The sequence below is a fragment of the Rhinoderma darwinii genome, unplaced genomic scaffold (assembly GCF_050947455.1).
Source record: "Rhinoderma darwinii isolate aRhiDar2 unplaced genomic scaffold, aRhiDar2.hap1 Scaffold_3877, whole genome shotgun sequence".
Taxonomy (NCBI): domain Eukaryota; kingdom Metazoa; phylum Chordata; class Amphibia; order Anura; family Rhinodermatidae; genus Rhinoderma; species Rhinoderma darwinii.
In genome coordinates this window covers 48,076-74,863 of record NW_027463508.1, presented here as the reverse complement: position 1 = coordinate 74,863, position 26,788 = coordinate 48,076, and the positions used below count along the sequence as shown (strand labels likewise).

Here is a 26,788-nt window from a genome sequence, read left to right as displayed (position 1 = left end):
CCGGAGCGGAGCAATGTCTGTATCACACAGCTGCAGCCCCGCTCTCATACATTCATGTATTACTATACTGAGCTGTGCGGCTGCGCAGCGAAGTATCGAAATACATGAAATAGCGGAATCGAACCGTTTAGGGATGCAGAGTATCGAAACAGTATCGAAGTTTCGATGCATCGTGCATCCCTACATTTTAGTCAGACTGTCCCGCAGTTAAGATTATTGAAATCTGTGTGCGATCCACCAACAAAATTCTCATGTCCTTGGCTAGCATTAGAGATACGTTGATGTGTAAAGCTGCCCATACATCTTAGGTAGCGGTCAACCAAATCCTTTTTTGGCCGAAAGTTATCCCCCCCCCCCCCCTCTATTCACACGCCCGCTCTGCTCGATGGATCTCGCATGTGTTCTTAATAGGGAGAGGGCAATTAGCCGCTCTGGCGTGATCTCCTGTGAGAACAAAGGATCGGGCATGTTGAAATCAGAGATGGCCGGCTGGTCCTGCCAAAATCAGCGAGATCAGCTGACATTCATCTAATGTGTACGTGCACCTGTAAACAAGCTCGAACAGGAGATTGTACCACCAATCAGCGAGGGCAGTAACCCCCGCTTACATGTTTCTCTAAGGCTGTGTTCACAACACTACATTCGGCATATGCACTGGGAAAGCTCCCGACACATCTATACGCCGAATCTATCAATCGGGCCCCATTTATTCAGCAAATTACAAAAAAAAGCGTCTGACGTGATGTGAACAAAGCTTACAGAGGACCTATGACCAGGATTACTATCACTTTTATTTGAAAAATTATTACCCCCCCCCCCCCAAATATAATACTTATCTAAATATACATTAAAAAAAAAAGTAAATAAGATTGGAAAAAAAATTGCTATGTAGGTTGCGTTAGTAAATGACAAAACTCACCGCAAGGGCCTGGTCTGAACTTCCTGGTAAGACTATCCCATCATGTCCAGTGCCTTCCTATATGCCCCCTGGGGAGTTATAGGAAGGAACTGGGCATGACGGGATTTCATTACTGTTAAGTTTAACGCAAGTCAGGTCTTTTACTTACTGGGCATGCAGCGTCGTTTTTTTTTTTTGCTTTATTTTAGATTCGTGTTTTGTTTTTGTTTGTTTTTTAGAATGGGGGTAATGCTTTTTTTTTAAATAAAACAGAGGGTAATCCTTGTGTTAGGTCGTCTTTAAGATGGGTCTGTGCTGGTAACCGTTCCCGGATGACTCACGACACCAGCGTCTCATAGTCCTTTCCTAAAGACCCCTGGGCGGGAGATCATAGATTTTTTTTTTTTTTATGCCTCATTTTAATTCTTCATGTTGTTTGTGTTTCCCTGCAGATACCTCAGTAAGCAGCAATATGGTCGATTACAGCGTGTGGGATCATATTGAAGTGTCTGACGATGAGGACGACACTCATCCCAACATTGATACAGCCAGTTGTTCCGATGGCGACACCAGGTAGGAGCGTCGTCCTCTTTATTAATGATATTTTGGCTGAATTAAAGGGTAACTAAACTCTCAAAACTTCTGACATGTCATAGTGAAAATGTCAGAAGTTTTGATCGGTGGGGGTCTGAGCACTGAGACCCCCACCGTTTGCTAAAAAGAAGCGGCAGAAGCGCTCGGGTGAGTGCTGAGCAGCTTGGTTTCTGATCTTTTTTCGGAAAGCCGAGGCAACGGTGTACAGTCTCAATAGAAAGTCCATGGGCCCGCACACCAACTGCTGTTCTGAGAAAAGCTGATTAGATACGAAGCAACTCAGCTAAATACATCAGCAGGACCCATTTCCCCCCTGTCCTGATAGTCTGCTACAGTGTGTCAGTGAAAGTAAAATGTATTCTTTTGTGAGTCCATTCAGGCTTTTTAGTGCGCAGAAGTTTCTCTAGACTGGATACACTGGAGCAGCCTATAGCTGTGGCAAATATTAGATCTGTTCTTGTTTTCTGCCTCTGGATGTAAACAAGAATGTTCCTATTCATTGCCTTCAAGCAGACATCTTGAAATGGTGCGAAATTGAATCACTAAGTATAATAGAAAGTTGCAGAACTTTTCATTATATAGTGATTAAGCTCTACATAGAGCAGGAAAACCCACTTAAAATATGAAGGATCCTCAGTATCGTAAAGGGGTTTTCCGGTACTTTTATATTGATGGCCTATCCTTACTAGGGATGCACAATGCATCAAAACTTTGATACAGTTTCGATGCTGTGCACCCACAAACGGTTCAATGCTGTTATTTCATGTATTTCGATACTAAGCTGTGCGGCCGCATTAGCATTTTAACACATGAATGTATGAGAGCGGGGCTGCGGCTGTGTGATACAGCCATTGCCCCGCTCCTGAGTCCTGACAAGTGCGCGCCGTCAGCATGATGTGATGCCACCAGCGCTAGAACAATTGATTGCCGGCAGACAGAGCATGGCGGGCGCACTGCAAAACACTCCAATGTCCTGTCTTCAGTGCCTGCACCGCCGCTCATTAGTGCAGCACCAGCCGCATCACCTCAGGCTGACCGCGCGCGCTTATTGTTAGGAGCGGGGCAATAGCTGTATTACACAGCCGCAGCCCCGCTCTAACGGCGGAGATCAGAGAAACCTCTCATCTCCGCCGCTATTCCCCAGAACTGACCGCAGCACTCCAGGGTTAAATGAGAAGGGGGGATGCCCTTTCGATCGTGTCACGGAATCCCTGTAATGTGATACCAGAATTTGGACTTCGATACCGATAATTCATTATGAATTTTGAACCTCCATGTGCCTCACATTAGTAGTAATTAACCCCATCATGTTCCTCACACATTAACCCAATGTTGTCCATTATGACTAAGGAACATGATTGGGTTAATTACTATTAATGTGAGGCACATGGAGGTTCAAAATTCATCACACCTCGTGCCCCACATCAGAAAATGGAAGAACTTTTTTAATTATATTATGTTGGCAAAGTATAGTTTTGGTATCGAGTATCGCAATACTACACAAAGTATCGGTATCGAAGTCCAAATTCTGGTATCGTGACAAACCTAATCCTTACCATAGCCCAATAATATCAGATCGGTGGGGGTCTGACTCCCGCCACCCGACTTATCGGCTGAATGGAGCTACGGTGCACAGCCGGTATGTATGTGTGCAGCGCTATGACTAGTAAACTATAAAGAGGCTGCGGTGACTAACGCAACGGCCCCTTTTGTCAACTGATCGTGAGTGTGCCGGGAGTTGGACCCCCTCCGATCTGATGTTGATGACCTATCCTAAAGATAGTTCATCAATATAAAAGTACTAAAAAACCCCTTTAAGTTTAAAATATTTCAAATGAAAGGCTTTATATCAGAAGTAAGAGATTTACAAACCTGTGCGAACATGTATTTCAGTAGAATACTCTGTCTAGATATATGACCTTTACATGTATTCACAAGTGTTACAGGATATACAGTACTGTGAAAAAGTTTTAAGCAGTTGTGGATAAATGCTGCAAAGTAAGAATACTTTCAAAAATAGAAGTGTTAATAGTTGTTGTTTTTGTTTTTGTTTTTTTTCAATTAACAAAATACTAACTGAATGAATAGAAGAGAAATCTAAATCGTATCGATATTTGGGGTGACCACCCTTTGCCTTCAAAGCAGCATCAATTCTTCTAGGTACACTTGCACACAGTTTTTTGAAGGAACTCAGCAGGGAGGTTGTTCCAAACATCCTAGAGAACTAACCAAAGATCTTCTGTGGATGGAGGCTTCCCCAAATCCTTGTCTCTTCATGTAATCCCAGACAGACTCGATGATGAGATCAGGGCTCTGTGGAGGCCATATCGTGACTTCCAGGGCTCCTTGCTCTTTACGCTGAAGATAGTTGTTAATGTCATTGGCTGTATGTTTGGGGTCGTTGTCCTACTGCAGAATAAATTTGGAGCCAATCAGACGCCTCCCTGATTGTATTGCATGATGGATAAGTATCTGCCTGTATTTCTCAGCACTGAGGACACCATTAATCCTGACCAAATCCCTTTACATATGTGGTGGTCGTGTCCATCAGTGTCTGGCCTTTGGGTTCGGGTATTTACACTTATTTCGGAATTCGTACAGGTTCCTGTGCCGTTATCCCCTGCCATAGCAATTTTGGATATTAATCTGGAGGAAATAGATCCGCTAGATAGAGTAATTATTCATCATATTCTTATAGCCACTAGAATGGCCATCGCACAATCTTGGAAATTCCCGATTTCCCCCTCTATTCAGGAGGTCATTAGAAGAGTTAATAGCCAATGTTATCATGAAACTTATTTAGTTTCTGATTTAGTTCTTCATGGTCGGAATGTGAAGAGATGGAATTCTTGGACTCATTCAAAATACTATATTTAATTGTGATCTTAAATGGCTAATTTTGAGATGTGTTTTACTTATATGGAGTGTCATTCTAATACGAACAGTATTGTGTGTCTGTTACTTATGTGTATTTTTGTTTGGTTGTAATGTATAAAAATCTTTCAATAAAAATTTAAGATTTAAAAAATCCTGACCAAATCCCCAACTCCATTTGCTGAAATGCAGCCCCAAACTTGCAAGGAACCTCCACCATGCTTCACTGCTGCCTGCAGACACTCATTATTGTACCACTCTCCAGCCCTTCGGCGGACAAACTTCATTCTGATACGGCCAAATATTTCACATTTTGACTGATCAGTCCAGAGCTGCTGCCGTTTTTTTGCACCCCGGGTTCCTATGTTTTTGTGCAGAGTTGAGTCGCTTGGCCTTGTTTCCACTTTGAAGGTATGGGTTTTTGGCTGCAGTTCTTCCATGAAGACAACTTTCTGACCAGACAGTAGATGGGAGTACCTGGGTCCCGCTGGTTTCTGCCAGTTCTGAGCAGATGGCACTGCTGGACATCTTCCGATTTCGAGGGGAAGTAAGCATGATGTGTCTTTAATCTGCTGCACCAAGTTCCTTGGCCAACCACTGCGTCTATGATCCTCAACGTTGAACATTTCTTTGTGCTTCTTCAAAAGAGCTTGTACAGCACATCTTGAAACCCCATTCTGCTTTGAAATCATGGCCTGGGAGAGACCTTGCTGATGCAGTATCACTATCTTGTGTCTTGTTGCTGTGTTCAGTCTTGCCATGGTGGACCTGTGACATGAAACGGTCTTCCACAACCTCACATTCATAGAAGAGTTTGGCTGTTCCTCACCCAGTTTTAAGCCTACTACACAGCTGTTTCTCTTACAGTTAATGACTGTGTTTCAACCTACATTTGAAAATGATGATCATTATAACCTGTTTGGTTTAGTTGGTTAGTCATACACCTGATTATAATCCTACAAAAGCCATGACTTTGTGCAAGTGTACCTAGAAGAATTGATGCTGTTCTGAAGGCAAATGGTGATCACACCAAATATTGATTTGATTTAGATTTCTCTTCTGTTCATTCACTTTGTATTTTGGTAATTGATAAAAAAAAACAACTAACACTTCTATGTTTTTTAAAGCGTAATTATTTTGCAGCATTTTTCCTAAAACTTTTGCACGGTACTGTATATCACAGAACGTAAATGCGTGTCGCTAAGCTACATCTCCCCCATTGCCTTTGTTAAAGGGGGTGGGGTAATAGCGGGATTCACTGGTTAGTGTCACCCACTATTACTACCTAATTTATTATCAGGGTCACTAGGGTTAAGCCTAGTTCCCCTACCTTTTCCTCATACTAACGTCGATCTAATTGCTTTTGCTGCTACTCATGGGAATTAGACCGTATAGTAAATAAAGGTGATATTTATTAACATACTGTATTTTATATATGAGTGATTACTGTAACTAATCACAGTACAGTATAAACGCGGTCTCACAATCCTAATTATACCGCCACCCACTTACCTAAACATACATAGAAGTTACGTTACAACACAATACACATGTTACTTGTAATTCTCACACGCTCACTATCTCTGTCCTACTCCCTCCTAATACACTAAGGGTTAATACGGGATATGGAGGAAGAAGGCGAATGGGTTTCTGTGTACCTGGGGATGTGCAGGTCAAGGGTCACTGCAGGGTACTTAAGGCAGCAAGGGTAAACAGGGTTCAGCAAGGGGTTAACTCAGGACAGTACTCGGGGAGAGCAAGGGTTAACTTACTCAGGGGCACCAAGGGTTACTCAGGGACGCAAGGGTTAACTTAGGGACAGTAACCTCAGGGAGAGCAAGGGTTAACTTAGGGACAGTAAGGGTTAACACAGGGACCCAGGGAGAGCAAGGATTATACAGCAGGAGGAGACACGGAGAGAGAGGGTTAAGTGTAGCTGTTACTAGTTTCTCGGTGAAGCAGGAGCCCTTGAGAGAGACAGGACAGGAGAGGTGAGCCGGTTCGTGGTGGTGTGGGAGGCAGGCAGGTCCCAGCTGCTCCTCGGAGTGGTGAGGTCGTCTTCAGCTCCTGAGTATACCGACGCAGGGCTATTTAACCCTGCCGGTACGCTCGCAGCGGGGGACGAGTGGTGCTCACCCCCGGCTAGCATGGGTCGGCATGGTTATAATGTATCACCAGCCGACTCATGAGCGCCCGCGCGAGACCGGCCGTGCGGTAGATTTGAAATGGAGACGGGGGATAACTATCTCCTGTCTCCATGGTGTCCAAACAAAGCAGGGCAATGCTAATTGTCCTGCTTTGTTTACAACCGTATTCGTGACAGCCTTGGCCCATGATACATTATATGTATTATGTATAGACATAATATATACACATAATATATATATATATACATACATACACATACACACAGAGACGCTTCCCTTTACAGTCTTCATGGATCATGTAGTATTTCTATTTACCAGCCTCTTGAAGGAAAGGTGCTAATAATTGATCCTGCTTTTTCCTCCTGCCTGGCACAGGCCCGTGTTGAAAGGATGGAGCAGTTTGACAAAGAGAGAGAAGAACTTCAGAAAGGGACAAATGACTGTAAAAAGAAACTTGTTGAATGTCAGAACAAACTGAAAGAACTGCAAGTTCAGGACACTGTGAAGCCTGACGCCGAGAAGCTGAAAAAGGAAGTAGAGCAATTGAAGAAAGAGGAGAAGAACTGGCAGAAGAAGGAAGATGATCTGAAGAAGAAAGAGAAGACCATGCCATGGAATGTGGACACTCTCAGCAAGGAAGGGTTTAGCAAGGTATGTCCTCATTTTTCCTAGAACACAGCATTGTGCCGTTCCTCTGTTATTCCTCCTAGAAATTTATGAATGAATTGGCAAATAGAAGTTACCAGTTGGGGGGATATCCCTACACCGTTTAACTTGTCCAATCCGTTATGACAATCTCAGAATTCGTAGGGACACACCCCGTTGACAGTGAATTGTGATACCCAGTTGTCAATTTATTCATGAATTTGCTGGAGTAGTAACAGAGGAACGGCACAACGCATATTGCTTAGAAAAGATGCTCCAGAATTGTTATTTTATGGGAAGTACCAAGTATTTACAGGGCGGCTTATTCTTTGATTCGGTGGAGATGCTTCATGGGAGACGGGTGGTCCAGTTGTAAAGGCAACTGGAGGATGCCAAAGCCTCACCTGCAAACCTCCTGTGCATGTGAGGCTTTAGAGTCCACTAATTTTCTTAGCAATTGGGCCACCCTGCCTCCCCCTACAGTATCTCCTGCCGCAAGTTCTACCGTATGGGTGGAAAAGCTGTTGTGGAGCTACTCCTAAGAGTTTCTTTATTTCTCCAGAGTGTTTTCAATGTAAAACCAGAAGTCAATGATGAAACAGAAGAGCAAAAGGAACAAAAACACAAAACCTTTGTAGAAAAGAATCTCAAACCGCTAAAACATTTTGGTAAGTGCTATTAACCCCTTACTTCACATGCTTCGTATTGCAGCTGCCGTGACTATCATCTGACCTAATACATGGACGGCTTGAGTCTGCCTAAACGTGAGCGGCTCATAGATGGGGGTCCTGAGCTTTTTGGTAAATGTGGTTAAAGAAAGTTGCCAAAAAAAAAAAGCACCCTCAAGTTTGCGAAGGTTGGAATTGATGTATCAACTGTCCTTGATCAAACACTGCAGCTCTCAATAGAAATATGATGTTGCAACCCCTGCTGGTAGATTGTCAACAGCGATATATATCAAGATACGTGTTTCAGTGCAAAAAAACAATATATCTTATTGTTTAAAATTTTTCAATTAAATATTTATAGGAGTATGATTACATTTGTTTTCATTTTTTTTTTTTTTAATCAGTTCAATTTTATTCAATAAACTCCACATTATTACAGGTCATTGTACGTTCTCATACAGTGTATAAGCAAATTTCAACAGACCCAATTATTTACATCCAACCAAACATTCCCTCCCCCCCAACTCCCCCTTGTATCCCCCCAGCCGGTCTTCTCAGTACCACTTTTCCAATCCTCTCTCCTTCTCTTCCCCTTTTCCATTCCCCATCTTACACCTGCTCTCCGTATGTACCCCCCCCCGTCAGTGGCCCTATACCTGAACGTGTGGCCTTAGTGTCATTAGCTCCACAGAAGCATACCCAGATTGATCAATCCACCTAGCCCATTGTTTTTCAAACTTGACCCTGGACCCCCTCTTGGAGTATATCCTATATTCCATCAGAACCTGTGAGTTAAGTGCCCCTATGATTTCTTGTTTTGATGGTGGCTCCGCATCCAGCCAGTGCTTTGCTATTCCTTTCCTAACTTGATACAGTATTTTAGCAATTGCCAACCCTGACATCCTATCCCCCACCAAATCTCCAACATACCCTAGCAGCATTACCACAGGATCCCATGGAATCTGTACCTCAAACACTCTCCCCACTAGTTCCAATATTTCCGTCCACAGACTCCCCAACCTCCCGCATGTCCAGAACATATTAAGGATGTCTGCTTTTTCCTCCGGGCACCTAGGGCACTTGGCATCCGCTCTTAATCCCATTTGTTTCAGCACCCACGGGGTCCTATACACCCTATGTATCAGAAACAACTGCGATCTTCGTTGTGCTACATTAATGGACAAAGTAGTTGCTGCCAATACCGCCTCCCAGTGGTCTGTTGTAATAGGACCCACATCCCTCTCCCATACAGCTTTCACTGGTGCCATAGGATCCCCCAGATGTTCCACCAATAACCTGCGATAAACCAATGAAATTAATCCTTTTGACGTTACTGCTTTTGCAATATGTTCCAACACCCCCGCGGCATGCATCGTCAGGTCCACGCTGACCGCTTGTGTCTGCACAGCGTGCCGAATCTGCAGGTACTGATAGAACATGCGGGAGTCCAGTTGAAACTCCTCCCTCATTTGCTGAAAGGATTTGAGTATGCCTCCCTCGTACAACTGACTCAATCGTATTATGCCTCGCTGCTCCCACCCCTGCATCCCTTCCAATTTACCCAATTCCCCCAAATAAGCATTCCTCCAGAGTGGTGTATATTTAGTGCACTCTCCTATCCCCAGCAATTGCTTGCACTGCCACCACACCTTGTGTATGAGCAGCAGAGTGGGTCTGGTACTCGCCAGCTGTTTATAGCTGTGCGCTTCCAGTCCTGCCAACGGGTTCTCCCCCCCCCCCCCCAGATATGATAGGATGCGCGCACTGGACCCCCATGTCTCTTCCTGCTCCCACCCCCAGAAATGTTGACATTGGGCAGCTAAATAATACACCCAAGCATTGGGCACAGCCAGGCCCCCCTCCTCCTTTGGCAGCTGTAATTTCTCCAGTTTAATCCTAGGTACCCCCTTCTTCCATACTAGGTCCCTAAAAAGGTTATGCAATCTCCTGAACCAATATTTGGGGATCCATACCGGGGAGTTATGTAGGACATACAGCACCTGGGGCATAAGGATCATTTTAATCAGATTCGTCCTACCCAGAGCCGATAGCGGTAACTTATTCCACGCCTCTACTTTGGCTTTTATCGTTGTTAACAGTGGCATTACATTAAGGGACATATAATCCTGTGCTTTCGCCGTCACCCTAACCCCCAAATACTTAAACTCCGTGACCACCGGTATCTCCACCTCCTCTTCCCCATTCTGGATAACCCCCGGGTCCATGAGCATTAGAGCCGATTTTGACCAATTAATGAGTAGTCCTGAATATTTCCCAAACCGCTTAATTAGGGCCATCACTAACGGTAGTGTGCGCTCGGTATCCGCCATGAATAACAGCATATCGTCTGCGTATAGTGCAATTCGTTCCTCCACCCCCCCATATCTCAACCCCTGAATATGTTCATGTTGTCTCACTGCGCACGCCAAGGGTTCCACCGCCAACGCGAACAACAATGGAGATAATGGACATCCCTGACGCGTTCCCCGCTCCAGCGCAAACCGATCCGATAGCACCCCATTCACCCTTATCTTTGCTGTCGGGGCTACATACAACAACTTTACCCATTTTATATAATTAGGGCCAAATCCCATTTTCTCCAGAACTGACCACAAATATTTCCACTCCACGCAATCTAATGCTTTAGCCGCATCTAAGGACATAATGGCTCTCCCCCCACGATTATCCGGCAGAACTTGTAAATTCAAGAACACATTTGTTTTCATTTTTAATCGGCACAATCTAAATCAATAGGTGATAAAGTGATCGATATAGGCTCAGAATGATTGTCCCTTACCTTCTCCAGTATGTCGGACAGTAGTTTTAATGCTGGGATCTGCCACAGAGCGTTTTCGGACCATAAAAAAACCCCAATTGGGTCCATGGCGGCAGTCATATATGAATGAGTACATGGTGGAAATGCTCTATACTGCTTGAGTAGTGGCATCTTTGCAGTGTTGGAGGAAAGCTTAGCACAATCCTATTTAAAGCATGTGTGGGTGGTTGAATTGCGCCCTGGTATATGACCTCTGCCACAGGGTGATATGGCAGCTGTCCAATAAGTAATGTTCTCTACTCTCCCTATATACTAGGAATGCTGCACCGCTGGGACGACAGTCAGAAGTACCTGTCTGATAACCCTCACCTGGTGTGTGAGGAGACCGCCAACTACCTGGTCATTTGGTGTATTGATCTGGAAGTGGAAGAGGTGAGAGGATTAGCTGGTAAAGTGCGATTAAGGGCTTATTCAGACGAACGTGATATACGTCCGTGCAACGCGCGTGATTTTCACGCGCCTCGCACGGACCTATATTAGTCTATTGGGGCCGTGCAGACAGTCTGTAATTTAACACGACATGTCCTTTATTTCTGCGTGTCTCGCGCATCCATTGAAGTCACGTGCTTGTCTGTTTTCAAACATACAAACAGTGTCATAATGATGGCGGCTGCGCGAAAATCACACAGCCGCACATCATATGGTGATGACACACGGAGCTGTTAAGTGCCTTTTGCACGCGCAAAATGCACACGCTCGTGTGAATCCAGCCTTAGGGTCTATTCACATGCGGCAGATTTGTTCATCTAGGAATGAGGTTGGCAAAAAATCCATGCTCATTCTGCAGAAAAAAAGGCTCCGTTCACACCACATGTGGGTCATAGAACTCTAAAAATGTATATTGTTACATTCCCATAGGTTTCTATGGGACTCCGCATATGCCAAAAGTGTCCTATTTAGCATACGTTTGACAGATGAGAACAGAGCCTTAAGGCCTCATACACACCGTACATGGAGACATGCTGATTGTAATACGAAGCTATATTGCAGTACTTACAGGTGCCATAGTATTCTCCTCTTGAAGCAATACAACCCATAATAAGGCATGTGTTGGAGCACTGCGGGTAAGCAGGGGGCCTAGCGAACACAAAGGGCATTCAGGATCTGTGTTGTTGGGGTCTCCAATACGCTTTTGTGCATGGAGCCCAAAAGTACATTAAAACGGTTGGCTTACCCCTAGCACTGTTGGTATATATCGCTAGGATATGTCACCAATGTCAGATCGGTGGGGGTCCAACATCTGTGACCTCTGCTGATCGCTAGAATGTCTGCTGACTGCTCCGATCAGAGTTTTGAATCTGTCGCCCATAGTAATGCTGTAGCACATTACGGACAGCCAATGGTTATTGCGCGGTCATGTGACGTGACCTTATTTTGGACGACAATGCAGCATAGGTGACCAGAACGTAATTTCTAACGTTAAAATATTACAGCGTTTGTTGTTCTTTTTTTTTGGGCTCATTCAAGGATATATATTATTATTTTTTTTCGTTTTGGATAACCGTTTTAATTTAAAGGACTATCCTTGTGACGTGAAGTTTTATAAAAAGTCTATGTCCATTATAACTCCGCTGAGGTAACATGCAGTACTTGGCTTTGGCTGCAAGGCTATTAATCAGAAAAACGGGTCTGTTATTTCATAGAAATATTGCAACTCTTGTGGTTGTTTGGTATTTCAGCTCAGCCGCATTCACATGCATAGGGCAGAGCTGCAGTACCAAACACAGCCTACGGACAAGAGTGGCGCTGTTTTCTAATGTAAGGCAACTCCTTTGAGAATGATGTGTATAATATCGGTCCGGTTTATCGTTGCTGCAGCAGATGTGGAATATGTTATGCTGGTGTCTGAATGTTGCCTCTGTAGAGTCATGTTATGTGAGTGAATGGAGACTTGTTTTTCGTCCTGAAATAACCCCTGTGTTTTCTTGCTGTAGAAACATGCCCTAATGGAACAAGTCGCCCACCAGACTATCGTCATGCAGTTTATTCTGGAGCTGGCTAAAAGCCTGAAGGTGGATCCCAGAGCGTGCTTCCGCCAGTTCTTTACTAAGATAAAGGTTAGTAGTGAATGAACTCTGCTGTTTACCAAGGTGACCTGGGGGGGCAGCGGTTCTGTAGATCAGCTAGTACGGCGTGCTACTGGAAAGAGCGGCTATCCTTTTGGCAGACCTAGTGGCCCACGTTCATCAAGGTGTTTTTTTTTTTTTTAAAAGGAGCATCAGGATGACAGCTCATGGACCCCACGACGCGATTGGGGGTTGCCAATGGTTGTCTTGGAAGCCCAGGGTCATAATGGAGGCTGCCTTTCTTCATCTCCCGTTAAGCCGTGTCTCTGGCACGGCTTAACAGGAGCCTGTAAACATGACCATACTTCAATATATTAGTATTGCAGTGTATTGTACCAGCGATCTAACGATCGCTGATTTAAGTCCCCCTATGGGGACTAATAAAATGTTTAAAATAAATAAATTGTTAAATACATTTTTAGTAGTGTCAAAAAAACTTTTACCATTTCTCCTCTAAATTGATATAAAAAAACTACACAAAATGGGTATCGCTGTGTCCGCAAAAGTCCGAACTATTACAATATATATATATATACTATATAGCGTTATTTAACGTGTTATATGTTAAAACGCCAGAATCTCTGTTTTTTGGTCACTTCAAATCTTACAAAAAAATGAAATAAAGTGATCAAAAAGTCTCATGCAGCCCAAAATGGTACGAATAGAAACTACAGCTCGCTCCGCAAAAAACAAGCCCTCATATCGCTATACCAATGGAAAAAGATGGCTTTTGGAAGGCGGGGATGAAAAAATGAAAACGAAAATCACAAAAATAGCTGTCCTGAAAGAAAAGTGGGTGGGCTCTCCCAGGCGTAAGAAGAGGTGTGCAAGCTTTTAATAAATTTGGTGCAAATCTCACCATCCACCCTGTCCAACTCAGTCATTATTCGTAAATGTGGGCCATTGTGTCTTTGTATCACACTGATGGCCCATTGATTTTGAGTTGTGCTGACTTTAGTTTCCCCGCCATCACCCTGTTTTGTGACGATCTAAGAGACTATGAAAATAGACGTTTATGAAGGTGCGGTGATCAAAGGCTACCTCTTTTATGTAACCGCCACATCACAGCTGGGCCCGAAAAACATATCGCTGTTATCAGCCATCACTGGCTTTTCCGCTATACAGGAACTAGCTTTGTAGGTATGATACCGTGATCTGTCCTGTGCCTCCTGCAAAGCTTGGAGGAACTTGTAGTCCTCTATTAGAAGACCATAGCATCAAGTGATGAGATAGTATTTGTGGGGTCTGCGCACTGAGACCCCCACGGATCACTAGCAAAAAGTTGCTGCAGCATTCGCTTTGTTGGCTTCACTGGAGAGATGAGCTGACGGGCCATAGGTTGTTATGGGCCGAGGTTCTCCCCCCTAGTGAAGCCGAGAGGGGCCGATAGGAATCAAAGAGGCATGGAGGTTTGATGAATGCAAGAGTTCAGTGGGCATCTCCATGCCCGGACCCCGCCAATAAAATCTTCTGATCCGCTGATATCGTGGAATACATTTCCTCGGGTGTAGGGGAAATGTAATGGTACATTACGTCCGTTCACATTTACTGCACCCCTATAACACACGGTCACAGTCCTCTACTGCAGCTTAGGCAGAGGGGTCCTGACCATGAGATCCTCCTCTCCTCTACTGCTGCTAAGGCAGAGGGGTCCTGACCATGAGATCCTCCTCTCCTCTACTGCTGCTAAGGCAGAGGGGTCCTGACCATGAGATCCTCCTCTCCTCTACTGCTGCTAAGGCAGAGGGGTCCTGACCATGAGATCCTCCTCTCCTCTACTGCTGCTAAGGCAGAGGGGTCCTGACCATGAGATCCTCCTCTCCTCTACTGCTGCTAAGGCAGAGGGGTCCTGACCATGAGATCCTCCTCTCCTCTACTGCAGCTAAGGCAGAGGGGTCCTGACCATGAGATCCTCCTCTCCTCTACTGCAGCTTAGGCAGAGGGGTCCTGACCATGAGATCCTCCTCTCCTCTACTGCAGCTTAGGCAGAGGGGTCCTGACCATGAGATCCTCCTCTCCTCTACTGCTGCTAAGGCAGAGGGGTCCTGACCATGAGATCCTCCTCTCCTCTACTGCAGCTTAGGCAGAGGGGTCCTGACCATGAGATCCTCCTCCTCCTCCTCTACTGCAGCTAAGGCAGAGGGGTCCTGACCATGAGATCCTCCTCTCCTCTACTGCAGCTAAGGCAGAGGGGTCCTGACCATGAGATCCTCCTCTCCTCTACTGCAGCTTAGGCAGAGGGGTCCTGACCATGAGATCCTCCTCCTCCTCTACTGCAGCTTAGGCAGAGGGGTCCTGACCATGAGATCCTCCTCCTCCTCCTCTACTGCAGCTTAGGCAGAGGGGCCCTGACCATGAGATCCTCCTCTCCATGACATCCATATAGAAAGGGGTTGTCCTGATATTTACTATTCCAGTCAGGTCAGTTTGTTATAAGTCTATATTGAGGGGACTTGCAATATTGTATCTGTGACCCCTAGGTTGTATAAATGATTGGAAACTGACCACTATTCCCACTGCAGACCGCTGACCAGCAATACATGGATGCCTTCACCGACGAGCTGGACGCTTTCAAGGACCGAGTAAGAGAACGAGCAAAAGTCCGAATAGAAAAGGCCTTGAAAGAGTATGAAGAGGAGGAGCGGAAGAAGAGACTGGGACCCGGGGGACTGGATCCTGTTGAGGTTTACGAGACTCTCCCACCTGTAAGTCTGTGTGATGTGACTAAAAGGGGTTCTGTAGGGTTATGACAAAACGTCAAAACATTTGATAATTGTAACAGAGCAGTGAGGGCTCTTGCACATGACCGCGTGTTTCCTGCCCGAGTCCCGTCTCTGATCCGTGGAAAGATGGGGCATATTCTATCTTCCCACCGATCGGAGAGTCGGTTCCGTGATTCAAGCACTGACGTGAATAAATCGGTGAAAACTATCGGGTGCCACTCGGATGCTGTGGAAAACTGCCCGAGTGGCACACGGTCATGTGCAACACGGCTAAAGGTGGCTGTATAGGAATTCTCCCTACTTCACCTAGTGTGATAGTCTGCGCAGCAATCGTATAGGCAGCTTCACAGGATGTGGGCAGTCTGGAGAAGCCGGGCTGACGAAATATCGATTTACTGCCAACTCGCCTATATGTGCAGGACATGGTCCGGACCGGTTTTCAGCCTCTAAATCCAACCTAGAATGCTTCTATTCACTAACAGCAAGCAGACGTCTTGTGAAGAATTGAAACAAAAAATGACATTAGAAATTTGCAGAACTTTGATTATACGGTGACATGTCTGTTTTACTAAATCTTTATAACTATTCTGGAGCATCTTTAGCACCCTGCTTTCCTCTGTCATTCCTCCTGAAAGTGTATAAATAAATTGATAATGGTTACCATTCCCCTTGGTCAATAGGGTATGTCCCTACATTGTCTGCGCCGATTGGACAGTATTCAAGTGTGTTGGGACACACCCTATTCACAAGCTGTCCAATTAGGCATACATATCCAGGAGGAGTAACAGAGGGACCACATAAGTTCCTTAGGTTGTAAGAAAATAGGCTCCAGAATTGCTATTTCAGGGAATGCATGTATTTACTCAAACAGACATGTCAGTAGAGCTGACAGGTTTTCTTTACACGAGTCAGGACAACCCCTTTAACAAACCCAGCAGTCAGGTGAGCCCATAGTCCTGAAGGGGCTGCACCCATCCTGGGTAAATAACCGGTTCAGGGCTTGTTTTCATCTGCTCTTATAAAAGCAAATAGTGTTTCCATTAACTTCCTGCAAATAAGTGCGGAAATAAAACAAAGTTAGTAACAACTGTTTTTTTTTTAAATTCCGACTCCACGGTGGGAGTAGACTGACCAGCCAGTGCCGCTGCATTCATGTCCCTCCTAGCCAGTCTTTAGGGACTGCCCCTGGGAGAAGCAGGGATGGTGTGATGACCTACTCAGAGCATTTAGAGGGGTTGTCTTAAAGGGATTTCCCATAATCGATATAGGATAGGTGATAAATATCTAATCGGTGGGGGTCCGATCACTGGATGGCAGTCCCTGCATGGGAAAATATGTGGCCAGCTTGGTAATATCCACTGATAGGATTTCAGAAGAAGTACCCCCAAGTGACTATCTGATTTCCATGGCGGCTTCCTTCTAAAAAAGGATACTTGATAATCTGTGAAAAAATTAGAGAAAAGCGCCTCATGGTGAAGAAATCCCAATACAGTTTGGAAGAGACACAATCCAGGTGTAGGAGTGAACCTCTCCGGGGCAGGTCGTGCGATGTCCAGGCACAACACTGATTAAAAGCATTGATTGATGTGGTTGCAGCTGCTTCCTAACCGGTGGGACAACAGGGTTCCATCGCGTCATTTCGCATTAAATCCAGATAAACCGGAAGCCAAGAAGCGCTACTTCATCACAAATAAAAGACGTCCTCCAGTAGGTAATGCGTAATTCCGTTTTATCAGGTTCAATAAGGGACGCGTTTCGACACCGTGCTGGCGTCTTCATCAGACCATATATATATATATATGTGACGAAGTAGCGCTTTTTGGCTTCCACTTTTTTCTGGATTTAATGTACTCCTTCTAAAAAGGGGCTCGCGTTAAAATGTCACAACCCTTGTGTTTAATATATGACCAATTTGTTACTCGGCAGATAAAGTTTGTTTGTTGTATAATGAAAAGTTATGCCGTTTTCTAAAATAATTTGTGGTTCAGTTCTTCACTATATTTAAGAACACTGCTTTCTTTCAGTGAATGAAAACTCTCTACTTCCAGAGAGAGAGAATCTGTTCCGGTCATGTGATCACGCAAGTGTAGGGATTATTACCGTACAGTATATATCAGAGCTCTCTTGTATTCAGTCCTGTAGAGTCATCCTATAATCATGACAAGATTTGGTTTTTGACCGTAGTCCAGGTAATTTTATGTAAGGAAGGAATGAGAATTCCGTTGATATTCTATCTGTATGTCGTGGGATTAAGAAACAATTGATACAATCTGCTTAAATAAAATTGAATCGTGAAGCATCTCCGTGAATGTAATCGGCTTTACAGACTTAGAGACGTATCACGAGCCGTTGGTTGTTTCAGGAAGGCGGGGGGGGGGGGGGGGGGGGTTCAGGCATATTTGTGACCTGAGGAAATCTTTGAGATTACAGCGGACAATTTACTAGTGACCAGTAAATTAAACCAGACACAGGGTAACTCCATCCGTAATGTAACACAAGCAACCGCCACGTGTAAATACAGCATTGGGGTCAATATATTCGTTCTGAACTTAGCCGAACTGGTACCTCCCAACCCCTCACTCCTGCTTGTGGTAATGGAAAGGGACAAATTCTTCAGGATTCGCAGAATGGCTTCTGAAGTGGTTGTCACTTTATTATATCGGCTTTGGTCATGCGTATGTGGTCTCGCCATGGAATTGCTGGGAGTTGTAGTTTTGCAACCGTTTGGAGACCACTGAGATTGTACATTGTCCACCATACCATGTGAGAGTTGATTAAGGTTTCCAAGGAGCTACTACTATGTGTGGAAGGGCATAGAATCGACGCAGTGTCGGGTATATAAGACTTGCCGGAATAAGGATGTGCCATGTAAATGAGGGAGATACAGGAAGTTCCATTAGCGGAAGACTTTCAATCCTGATAGAGGTTTCTTAAAGGGAATGTGTCGCTAGAAATTTTTATTTTTTTTCAGTTAAACAGTATATACATGATTAGACATTGTTTTAATTTTTTCACAAGTCAGGAAATATTATAAATTAGATTCTATTTTCTAACATTTCCATGTGCTGGTCACTAGAGGGAGCAATTCCCAAAATTGCAGCATTGGCATGTGGTAAAGCAACCTCATTGCTTTATGCTGCAAATTTGGGGTAGACACACTCGCTCTAGTGTCCTCACACAATCCCCCCCCCCCCTCCCTTATTTTGGCTAGTTCCAGGAGAAGGAGGGGGTTGAATCTTTAATCCTCCTACACTGTGTGCCGCCATTTTCTGAGCGAATGCAGTGTAGGAGGATTAGATTCATCTTACTGTCCGGCCGCGGCTTCCGGTTCACATGAAAATGGCGCCGGATTTCGCTCTGCCAAAGACCTTCCTTTTGGTCTGTGTGAGAGTGGCGCATGCGCCGTTCCCACACAGATGGCGTACGCTGCAGAGAATGGAACGGCTCCCGTTCGCATTCTCTATGGGGCTGTATGTGCCGTATTCCATGTCTGTATGAGTCGTTAATCGACACATACAGAGATGAAAACAAAAATGGCAGCTCCCATAGAGAAGTAAAAGTACAACACAAGAACACAAGTAAATAACATTTATTTTAATATACTAAAAGCAATATTATATAAAAAATAAATAAAAATTTGTGACACCTTCCCTTTAAGGGTTAACTAGAAAAGAAAGTGTTTTTTTTGTCTGCAGACCTATTAATGTTTGTTCATTCAAGACTAGAAAGTGTGTCAAACCTGATATTTCATAGATCTGAGGTCTGGTCTCCCATCTCCTTGCCAAGAATCATGTTCTCTGGGTCCCTGTCAATCTGTATGATGGCCCCTCCCATAGACAAGCCTTGATTCCTATTGAACACATGTACAGGGACCAGGATTGGCCGTGCCCTCCGGACCATGAGTTGCAGGGAACGGTTCTGCAGTGATGTAACGGAGAAGGAAGGTCCTGGCAGGGCAGTACCTAGATATTTCCTAATTTAATGTCTGCGGAGTGTGAAGCCTTAGGCAAAAGCCGCTGACATCTATGCGAGCATGCTTCCGTGGAGTACAGCAGAATACCTGCTGCTGAACTAAATATCGCTGGCATCCCTGGCCAGAGTGACCAAGCTACAGACCCCTGATGATGAGTATTGAAACGCGTTGGGTCGGTTGTGAATAGGAATTGTTTAGCATTGGGAACACTAGCATTGTTTACCTCAACACTAGGAGCTTCCGGTGCGGTTATCACGGACTCTAGTGTGAATTAGGGTCAAGACTATTGTTATGCCCATTTTTCAAATGCTGATTCCGTATTGATATTCTTGTTGAACACTGAGCTATAGGAGGTTCACAATTGAATTATAACTCAGAGTTTATTATTTAATACTTTTTTATACACACGGTGGGGCTTTTTCACAGTGGTGATTGTACCCCAGTTTTTAGAGAGTTATAAATAAATGTTATATTTTACTCATATATCACACCAGTGAATCCTTTAAAATTGTTATGTTGTGGGAGCACAATTGAATGTATCTTTGAAATACAGTGAATTTTTAGTGAAGTAGGAAATGTACGCAATCCTAAGGATGACATACGAGCTAATTTAATATTTAAAAAGTTTTTCTCTTCCTTTTTTTCTTTCTATAGGAGTTACAGAAATGCTTTGATACAAAAGACATTCAGATGTTGCAGGACACGATTAGCAAACTGGAACCTACTGTAAGTCAGTAATGTGGGTTATTTTGCCTCTAGAATAAGTCTCTGTTCACATGTGGGTTCGGGTTTTATGTTGTTCTGCTCTGTTATATGAGCAGAACAATGCAAAAACGGAGCAGCTGTATCCGTCACATGATGGACAACCGACGGAACCCATTGACTTTGTTGGGTTTTCGTCATGGCGTCTGTCGTTTTGCCAGACAAAATAGCGCAGAATGCTGTACTTTTCTGTCTGGAAAAAATGACGGCATCTGCAAGGGGGAAGAAGAAAAGTGGCAATGTTTTTCTTTTAATTCATTTTGAAGCTGCACTTGCTTACTAAGGCTACTGATACACAATGACTTTGGACAAGCGATCGTGGGGTGTTTGGGGGGGGCCACAAGAGAAAAATGATGGAAGCAAATTTCACGCAATTCAAGATTACCCCACTTCAATGTAAGTCAATTGGAAAAGCCACTTCAGTAATTCCTAAGTTTACCACTAGATGTCGCTCAATGCTATGGCATTGCAGTCCAAGCCTTCTGATTGTGACCGTATCAGTCATGCCTGACACACCGTTTCCCTGCCCAGCATCATATGCATTCTCTGTTCTCTATCCAACAGGAAGCCAGGTTTTATATGAAGCAGTGCATTGACTCTGGGCTATGGGTTCCAAATGCCAAAGGAGACGTTCCTGACCCAGAGGACGCGGACAAAGAACCAGTCTATGAAGAGGCCAAAAATGAGTCTACCGAGCAGAATACAGCATCGTAAGGGACTGATCTTTGAAAACATGGCGTCTCCGAAGCAGCTCTCTATGTGGTGCAATAGAATTAGCAGGATCTCTTCTGAAGGACCTTCCGATTTTGACCCATAAGAGGTGTAACAAATGCTATTATCCGTCTCTAAATTATGGAACCAACTAAAAGGCAGAAGAAAGCGGAATACGGAACGGGGGATGTAACTAAGATCCGGTAGCCTATATCCCCAAGCTCCATGATTTAGTTCACTGTCGTTTTGTTTAAGTTTATTCTTCTCCTCCACCTAGGACTATACATTTTTGAGGCTGCTTTATCGCTCAGGGCTGAATGGGTTAGACGGCATCCCAGGATGTGATACTGAACAGATATGATCCCTATAGTGCAGTAGCATGCGGGTTAGGGATTGTTTACGACAGCTGGTGGTTACGTGCCTGTATCAATACTAGGACGGGGTAGCACCAGACTTGTCCTGTGTGGCCGTGAATCATTTGCTTGTTCTGCTTCCATGTTACAGCACTGAGAAGAACATAAAGTCACTTTTTTTTTTTTCCACTATAAACAGTGCATTGTATTTTTTTTTATTCCGACGATAGGGTGTAAAGCTTAATACTTACCCAGATCCTTTAATGTGAGGTCTGATCTCCACTGCACAGCTTTGTGAGACACATTACAATGGTTGTATGACCATAGAGAACTATGGTTTCATTGTACAAGTAACAGTGCCACTCTTGTCTATTCACTGCTAATAAAAGTCCCATTAATGCAGCAGAGAGGCAATACCAGACACGACCAATGGACAAGAGTGGCGCTGTTTCTTCTGGAAGAAAGCTTAAAGACTTTCCTGTGTGTACCATTATGGTATTCTGTGTGTTAGTCTCTCACCTGTTATTTATCTCTATATATCAGACTGGGATGTTGCTTAGCAGCAGTGTGAATTGGGTTCGGTGATACACTTTCTCTACTTGAGTCTATTAAGATCTATCACCCATCACAGGATTCAGCAGTTCCTGTACCACACTAGTTTTGCACAGGGGCGGACAGAAACTTCTATCATCAGCTCCCACTGATACTTGGACAGGTTCCTATCAGGCAGGTATAATGCAGAAGAATATAGTGCAGCCTCCCTGTCTGTATGCTTGTGGTTTCTCAGCTTATTTAGGAGAATATAGAGAATGATAATCTCAGTGTCACCCATCATGCAGAAACGGTATGGTCTTTAGCTGGTCATGTGATGCTGTGCTGAAGCAATATGGGATTGATAGCAAAGCAGAGACGAAGAGAAAGCTGAGGAAATCTAAGAATCGAAATGGAGACTTATTTAAAGCACAGACGAGGCAGCAGGTCAAATAGTAAGTACAGCATACATAAAAGGAGTGTGGTATACAGTCAGGTGGGGAATGCAGACATGGGAAGTTGTGTTTCTGCTGGAGGTATTCTTTAAAATAAATTTTCCCATCAGGACAACCATAGTCCAAGTGCAGACCCATCAGCAATGCAGCATTGGGAAGCTACAGGTGGTGACATGATACTAAAGTGGAAACGTAGTATTACACGCACACGGTATGAATTTTTCCAAGCAGGATTTGCAGTTAAGATCAGACAGCCTTCATCTTTGCTACTGGCGCATTAGTTTCACATCCCATAAATCTCAGAACAGCAAAACTGGACCATCAGGTTCTAGATTAAAAGAACTTCCAGTGTGTGTGGTCTGTGCCACTACAGCTGCTTTACACCACGCCAGTGAGTGCGTCTGCGCGCGTAAAAGTTTGACTCCCAAGTTTCTGCAGCTTTATCTGAGAACTGATTAATTCCATTTTATTGAGACACAAATGAAGTGAATAGAAGCAATATAGATATGTGCAGCTAGCTCCCCCTTGTGGCGGCTTTCATCAGGGTTTGCGAGGCAGGAATGCAGGAAATCACCTTTGTTTTGGGAGACTTAGACAATTTAAGAGTGTAAGGCTGGCCATGCATTTCAGGTAGATGTTGACCGAATGATCATACGGCTCACAGCTATTTTTATTGACCATGTCCATGCACGCCCGGCCAAGCATACATGCACTCTCAATAGGAAGGAGTAAAGCATCTGCAGCAGCTTAACTTTTTGCAAACAAAAGGATCCGGCATCTTGGAATCCGACTTTCCCAACCCTTCTCTCCCACCGACATCCGTCGTCATCTACCGCATTACTCATCAGATGGTCGGCCGAAATCTGTGGGTTTGGCTGACATACATCTAATGTATGGCTACCTCCAGTGTGCTATACTGTAACAAGCTTTGCACATTTTGTGAGCATCACATATAAGAGACATATTTTTAAGTAAATGAAGGTTTCCATTCAATGAATGCAAGCAAAGAACTTGAAAGCTCATAGAAATTTATACACAAAGTATAATAGAGAATTGTTTTCATTATATAAGAAATGACCTTCGTTGCTGAAACTGGAATGGCGTTTGTCATTGAGACACATCGGAATGTGATGCCCCCCCCCCCCCCCCCCAAATCGAGTGCTAGAGTTAAGGGTCTGTGGCGCTGTAGCGTGTAACTGCTTTATCTTCCCTCATTACAACCATCCGCTTCACTCAGATATGCAAATCTGAATGGGGTACATGGCGCGCTCCTTCTAGTCATTAGTGGGGGGTGTCTTCTGGAATGTAGCCATGGCCAGATGCTCGTACACGTGAAATAGTCACGAATTTTTTTTTATATGATCGTCAGAAGAACGGCTTAACCCCTTAATGACCGCCGATACGTCTTTTTACGGCGGTCATTAGTGGGCTTTATTCTAGAGCGCCGCCAAACTACGTCGGCGCTTTAGAATGAGATCGCGCTGCAATCAGCGTGTATATCTCCAAGCCTCAGCTGTTAGCTGACAGCAGAGGCTTGGAGACAATGTTAGGGGAACCTCTGATAGGAGGAGGTGACCGCTGTGAACAGCCTATCACAGCGATCACCACCCGCTGTTAGTGTAAACAGCGGGCTCTCTCCTCTGCTCTCCGTCTCTCCTCTCAGTTGTGGTTTTGTGACAGGAGAGACAGAGACCTGTGAAATCGAAACGAACAAATCGTTACAGTCAAGAAACATCACATTATATTGTAACAACTCCCCAACCCTGTTTTTTTAGTTACTTTTATTTAAATTTTTATAGTAAAACTCATAAAAAGCAAAAAAAAAAAAAATTGTAATTATAGAAAAAAAGTATATATTTTGTTACAAAAAAACTGTTACTATTAGAGAGGAAACCTATTAGAATGGCGCGCAAACTTTATAGCGCAGAGCAAGCTTATGCTATTTTGTGCCCTGATTCAGGCAGTGACACAGGAACCGCATCAGAAGGGGAAATATGCTATGATGAAACTACAAGTACTGCTTCGGACGCTTCCGCAACAACTCCCCCTATGGAAGATGCCGCTGTTGCCGAATCCACAGGCGCAACTGCGGGAACTAGTAATCCAATAGTACCGCAAATTTTTTGGGATCCTGCAGCAAACTTTATCCCTCAGGTGCCCCAATTTATGTCAACTCCGGGCATAAACCTTGACACCACGAATTTTGCCCCACACAATTTTTTTCATATTTTTTTTACGGATGAGCTGTTACAATTAGGGTATGTGCACACACACTAATTACGTCCGTATTTGACGGACGTATTTCGGCCGCAAGTCCCGGACCGAACACAGTGCAGGGAGCCGGGCTCCTAGCGTCATACTTATGTACGACTCTAGGAGTCCCTGCCTTCCCGTGGAACTACTGTCCCGTACTGAAAACATGATTACAGTACGGGACAGTTGTCCTGCAGCGAGGCAGGGACTCCTAGCATCGTACATAAGTATGATGCTAGGAGCCCGGCTCCCTGCACTGTGTTCGGTCCGGTACTTGCGGCCGAAATACGTCCGTCAATTACGGACGTAATTAGTGTGTGTGCACATACCCTTAATTGTGGACCAGACGAACCTTTTTGCAAGGCAGTTTTTGACGGAAAAGCCTGCATGTGGTTATGCAAGGGTCTGGGTTCCTACCAATGTCCGCGAGATAAAAAAAATTTTAGGGCTCATTCTGAATATGGGCATTGTAAAAAAAACGTCCACCCGTTCTTACTGGGCAGCAAGTCCTATTCATGTAACCCCAGTTTTTTCATCAATAATGTCCCGGAGCAGGTATGAGGTATTAATGCGTTTCCTGCATTTTAGTAACAATTTAGAAAGCCTCCCAAGAAGTGATCCCGGGCACGATCGCCTTCACAAGCTGAGGCCCTTTATTACTGCGCTAAAAGACTCATTCCTAAAATCCTACACTCCTGACATGAACTTGAGTGTGGATGAATCCCTAGTAAATTTTAAGGGGAGATTGTGTTTCAGGCAATACATACCATCAAAGAGAGCGAGATATGGCGTAAAGCTATATAAAATATGCGAGAGTAGGACCGGTTACACATGCGGCTTCAATATATATGAGGGCAGAGACCGTGAAATAAATCCCCCAGGATGCCCACAAAACCTTGGTGTCAGTGGAAAAATCGTCTATGACCTTATGCAGCCGTTCCTTCAAAAAGGCTACAGAGTATACACGGACAATTTTTATTCTAGTGTGCCACTTTTCAAAAGTCTTCACGCTGACAAAACAGGGGCCTGTGGGACGGTTCGCAGAAACCGCAAAGGATTGCCACCACAACTTCTCTCAATGCGCCTGGCAAAGGGGGAATCCATTGCTTTCGCAAGTGATGAACTTCTTGCACTTAAGTGCAATGATCGGAGAGAGGTTTTTATGCTGAGCACTATACACACTGACACCAAGGTCACTATCAGAGAGAGAGGCGCTACTGCGAACAGACAGAAACCGCTCTGTATTACAGAGTACAACAGACCAGGCTCTCCAACCTTATTTGATCAAAAGGAAAACTAGAGCCTGGTACAAGAAAGTGGCAATTTATCTGATGCAGGTTTCTACGTTCAATTCCTATATAATATTCAAAAAGGCCCAGGGAACCATGACATATCTGGAATTCCAAGAAAAAATTATTGAACATCTTTTATTTGAAGGAGGGGAAGTAGGACACCATGAATCAGAAGATGTCAAGAGACTCACGGAGCGTCACTTCTTACATCCTATCCCTGCCACTGAGACGCAAAAGTATCGGCAGAAGAGATGCAAAGTTTGCCGAAAACATGGCCGAAGAAGAGATTCACGTTTTTATTGCCCCTTTTGCCCTTCAAAACCAGGACTGTGTAATTACCCATGCTTTGAGACCTACCATACAGTAGCACATTACTGAATTACCAAAAGCCAAAATAGGGAGGGATTCCTTATGCGAAAGTGAAACTGTCAATGATAATTCTGGGTGGGGGGGGTCTTTATATCTGTGGGGTCTTCTTTCCCAGATTGGGTAATTTTTAAGTGTATTTTTATTTTCCGACACCACAGGGCCTCTGCAAAGACTCTCTGGTGCCTAAAAATCAGCTTTGGAAACAGTCATCCTTAGGCCAAATTGGAAACCTTTAGTTTGAGGCCTTGCCAAGTGCCCGTGAGATAACAAACACCAACATATTTGGTATCCAAGCAATCAGAACAAACTCAGAAATAAATCTAGAGGCATGCAAAAGTAAATACATTATTTATTTAAAAAATTTTACACAATAAATTGAAGAAAACATATTTTTTGTCAACATTTTTTTGCATTTTTGTAAAATTTAAAAAAAAAACAAAGAAGAAAACCTATAGTATAAACCACCAAAAGAAAGCCCTGTTTCTGCTGAAAAAAACCATACCAAATTTGTAGGGATACATTTGATTCCTACAACGTTATAACCAATTAAATAAAGACCTAGTGAAACTGCTAATTTTGCTTTGGTCATTAAGGCCCAGAATGCATGCAGGGGGAAGGGGTTAAAGGGAATGTGTTGT

At 44.1% G+C, this 26,788-nt stretch overlaps 1 protein-coding gene across 1 annotated transcript; it reads left to right on the top strand.

The window, feature by feature from the left end:
* Positions 1-1,330: 1,330 nt before the first annotated feature.
* CDC37 (cell division cycle 37, HSP90 cochaperone) lies at positions 1,331-21,446 on the top strand. Its single transcript, XM_075848349.1, is given in 9 exon segments — positions 1,331-1,446; positions 1,449-1,471; positions 6,889-7,164; positions 7,721-7,826; positions 10,919-11,034; positions 12,597-12,719; positions 15,251-15,433; positions 20,079-20,150; positions 20,751-21,446. Coding segments are annotated over 9 exon segments (1,125 nt in total). The 5' UTR covers positions 1,331-1,370; the 3' UTR covers positions 20,901-21,446.
* Positions 21,447-26,788: the final 5,342 nt, after the last annotated feature.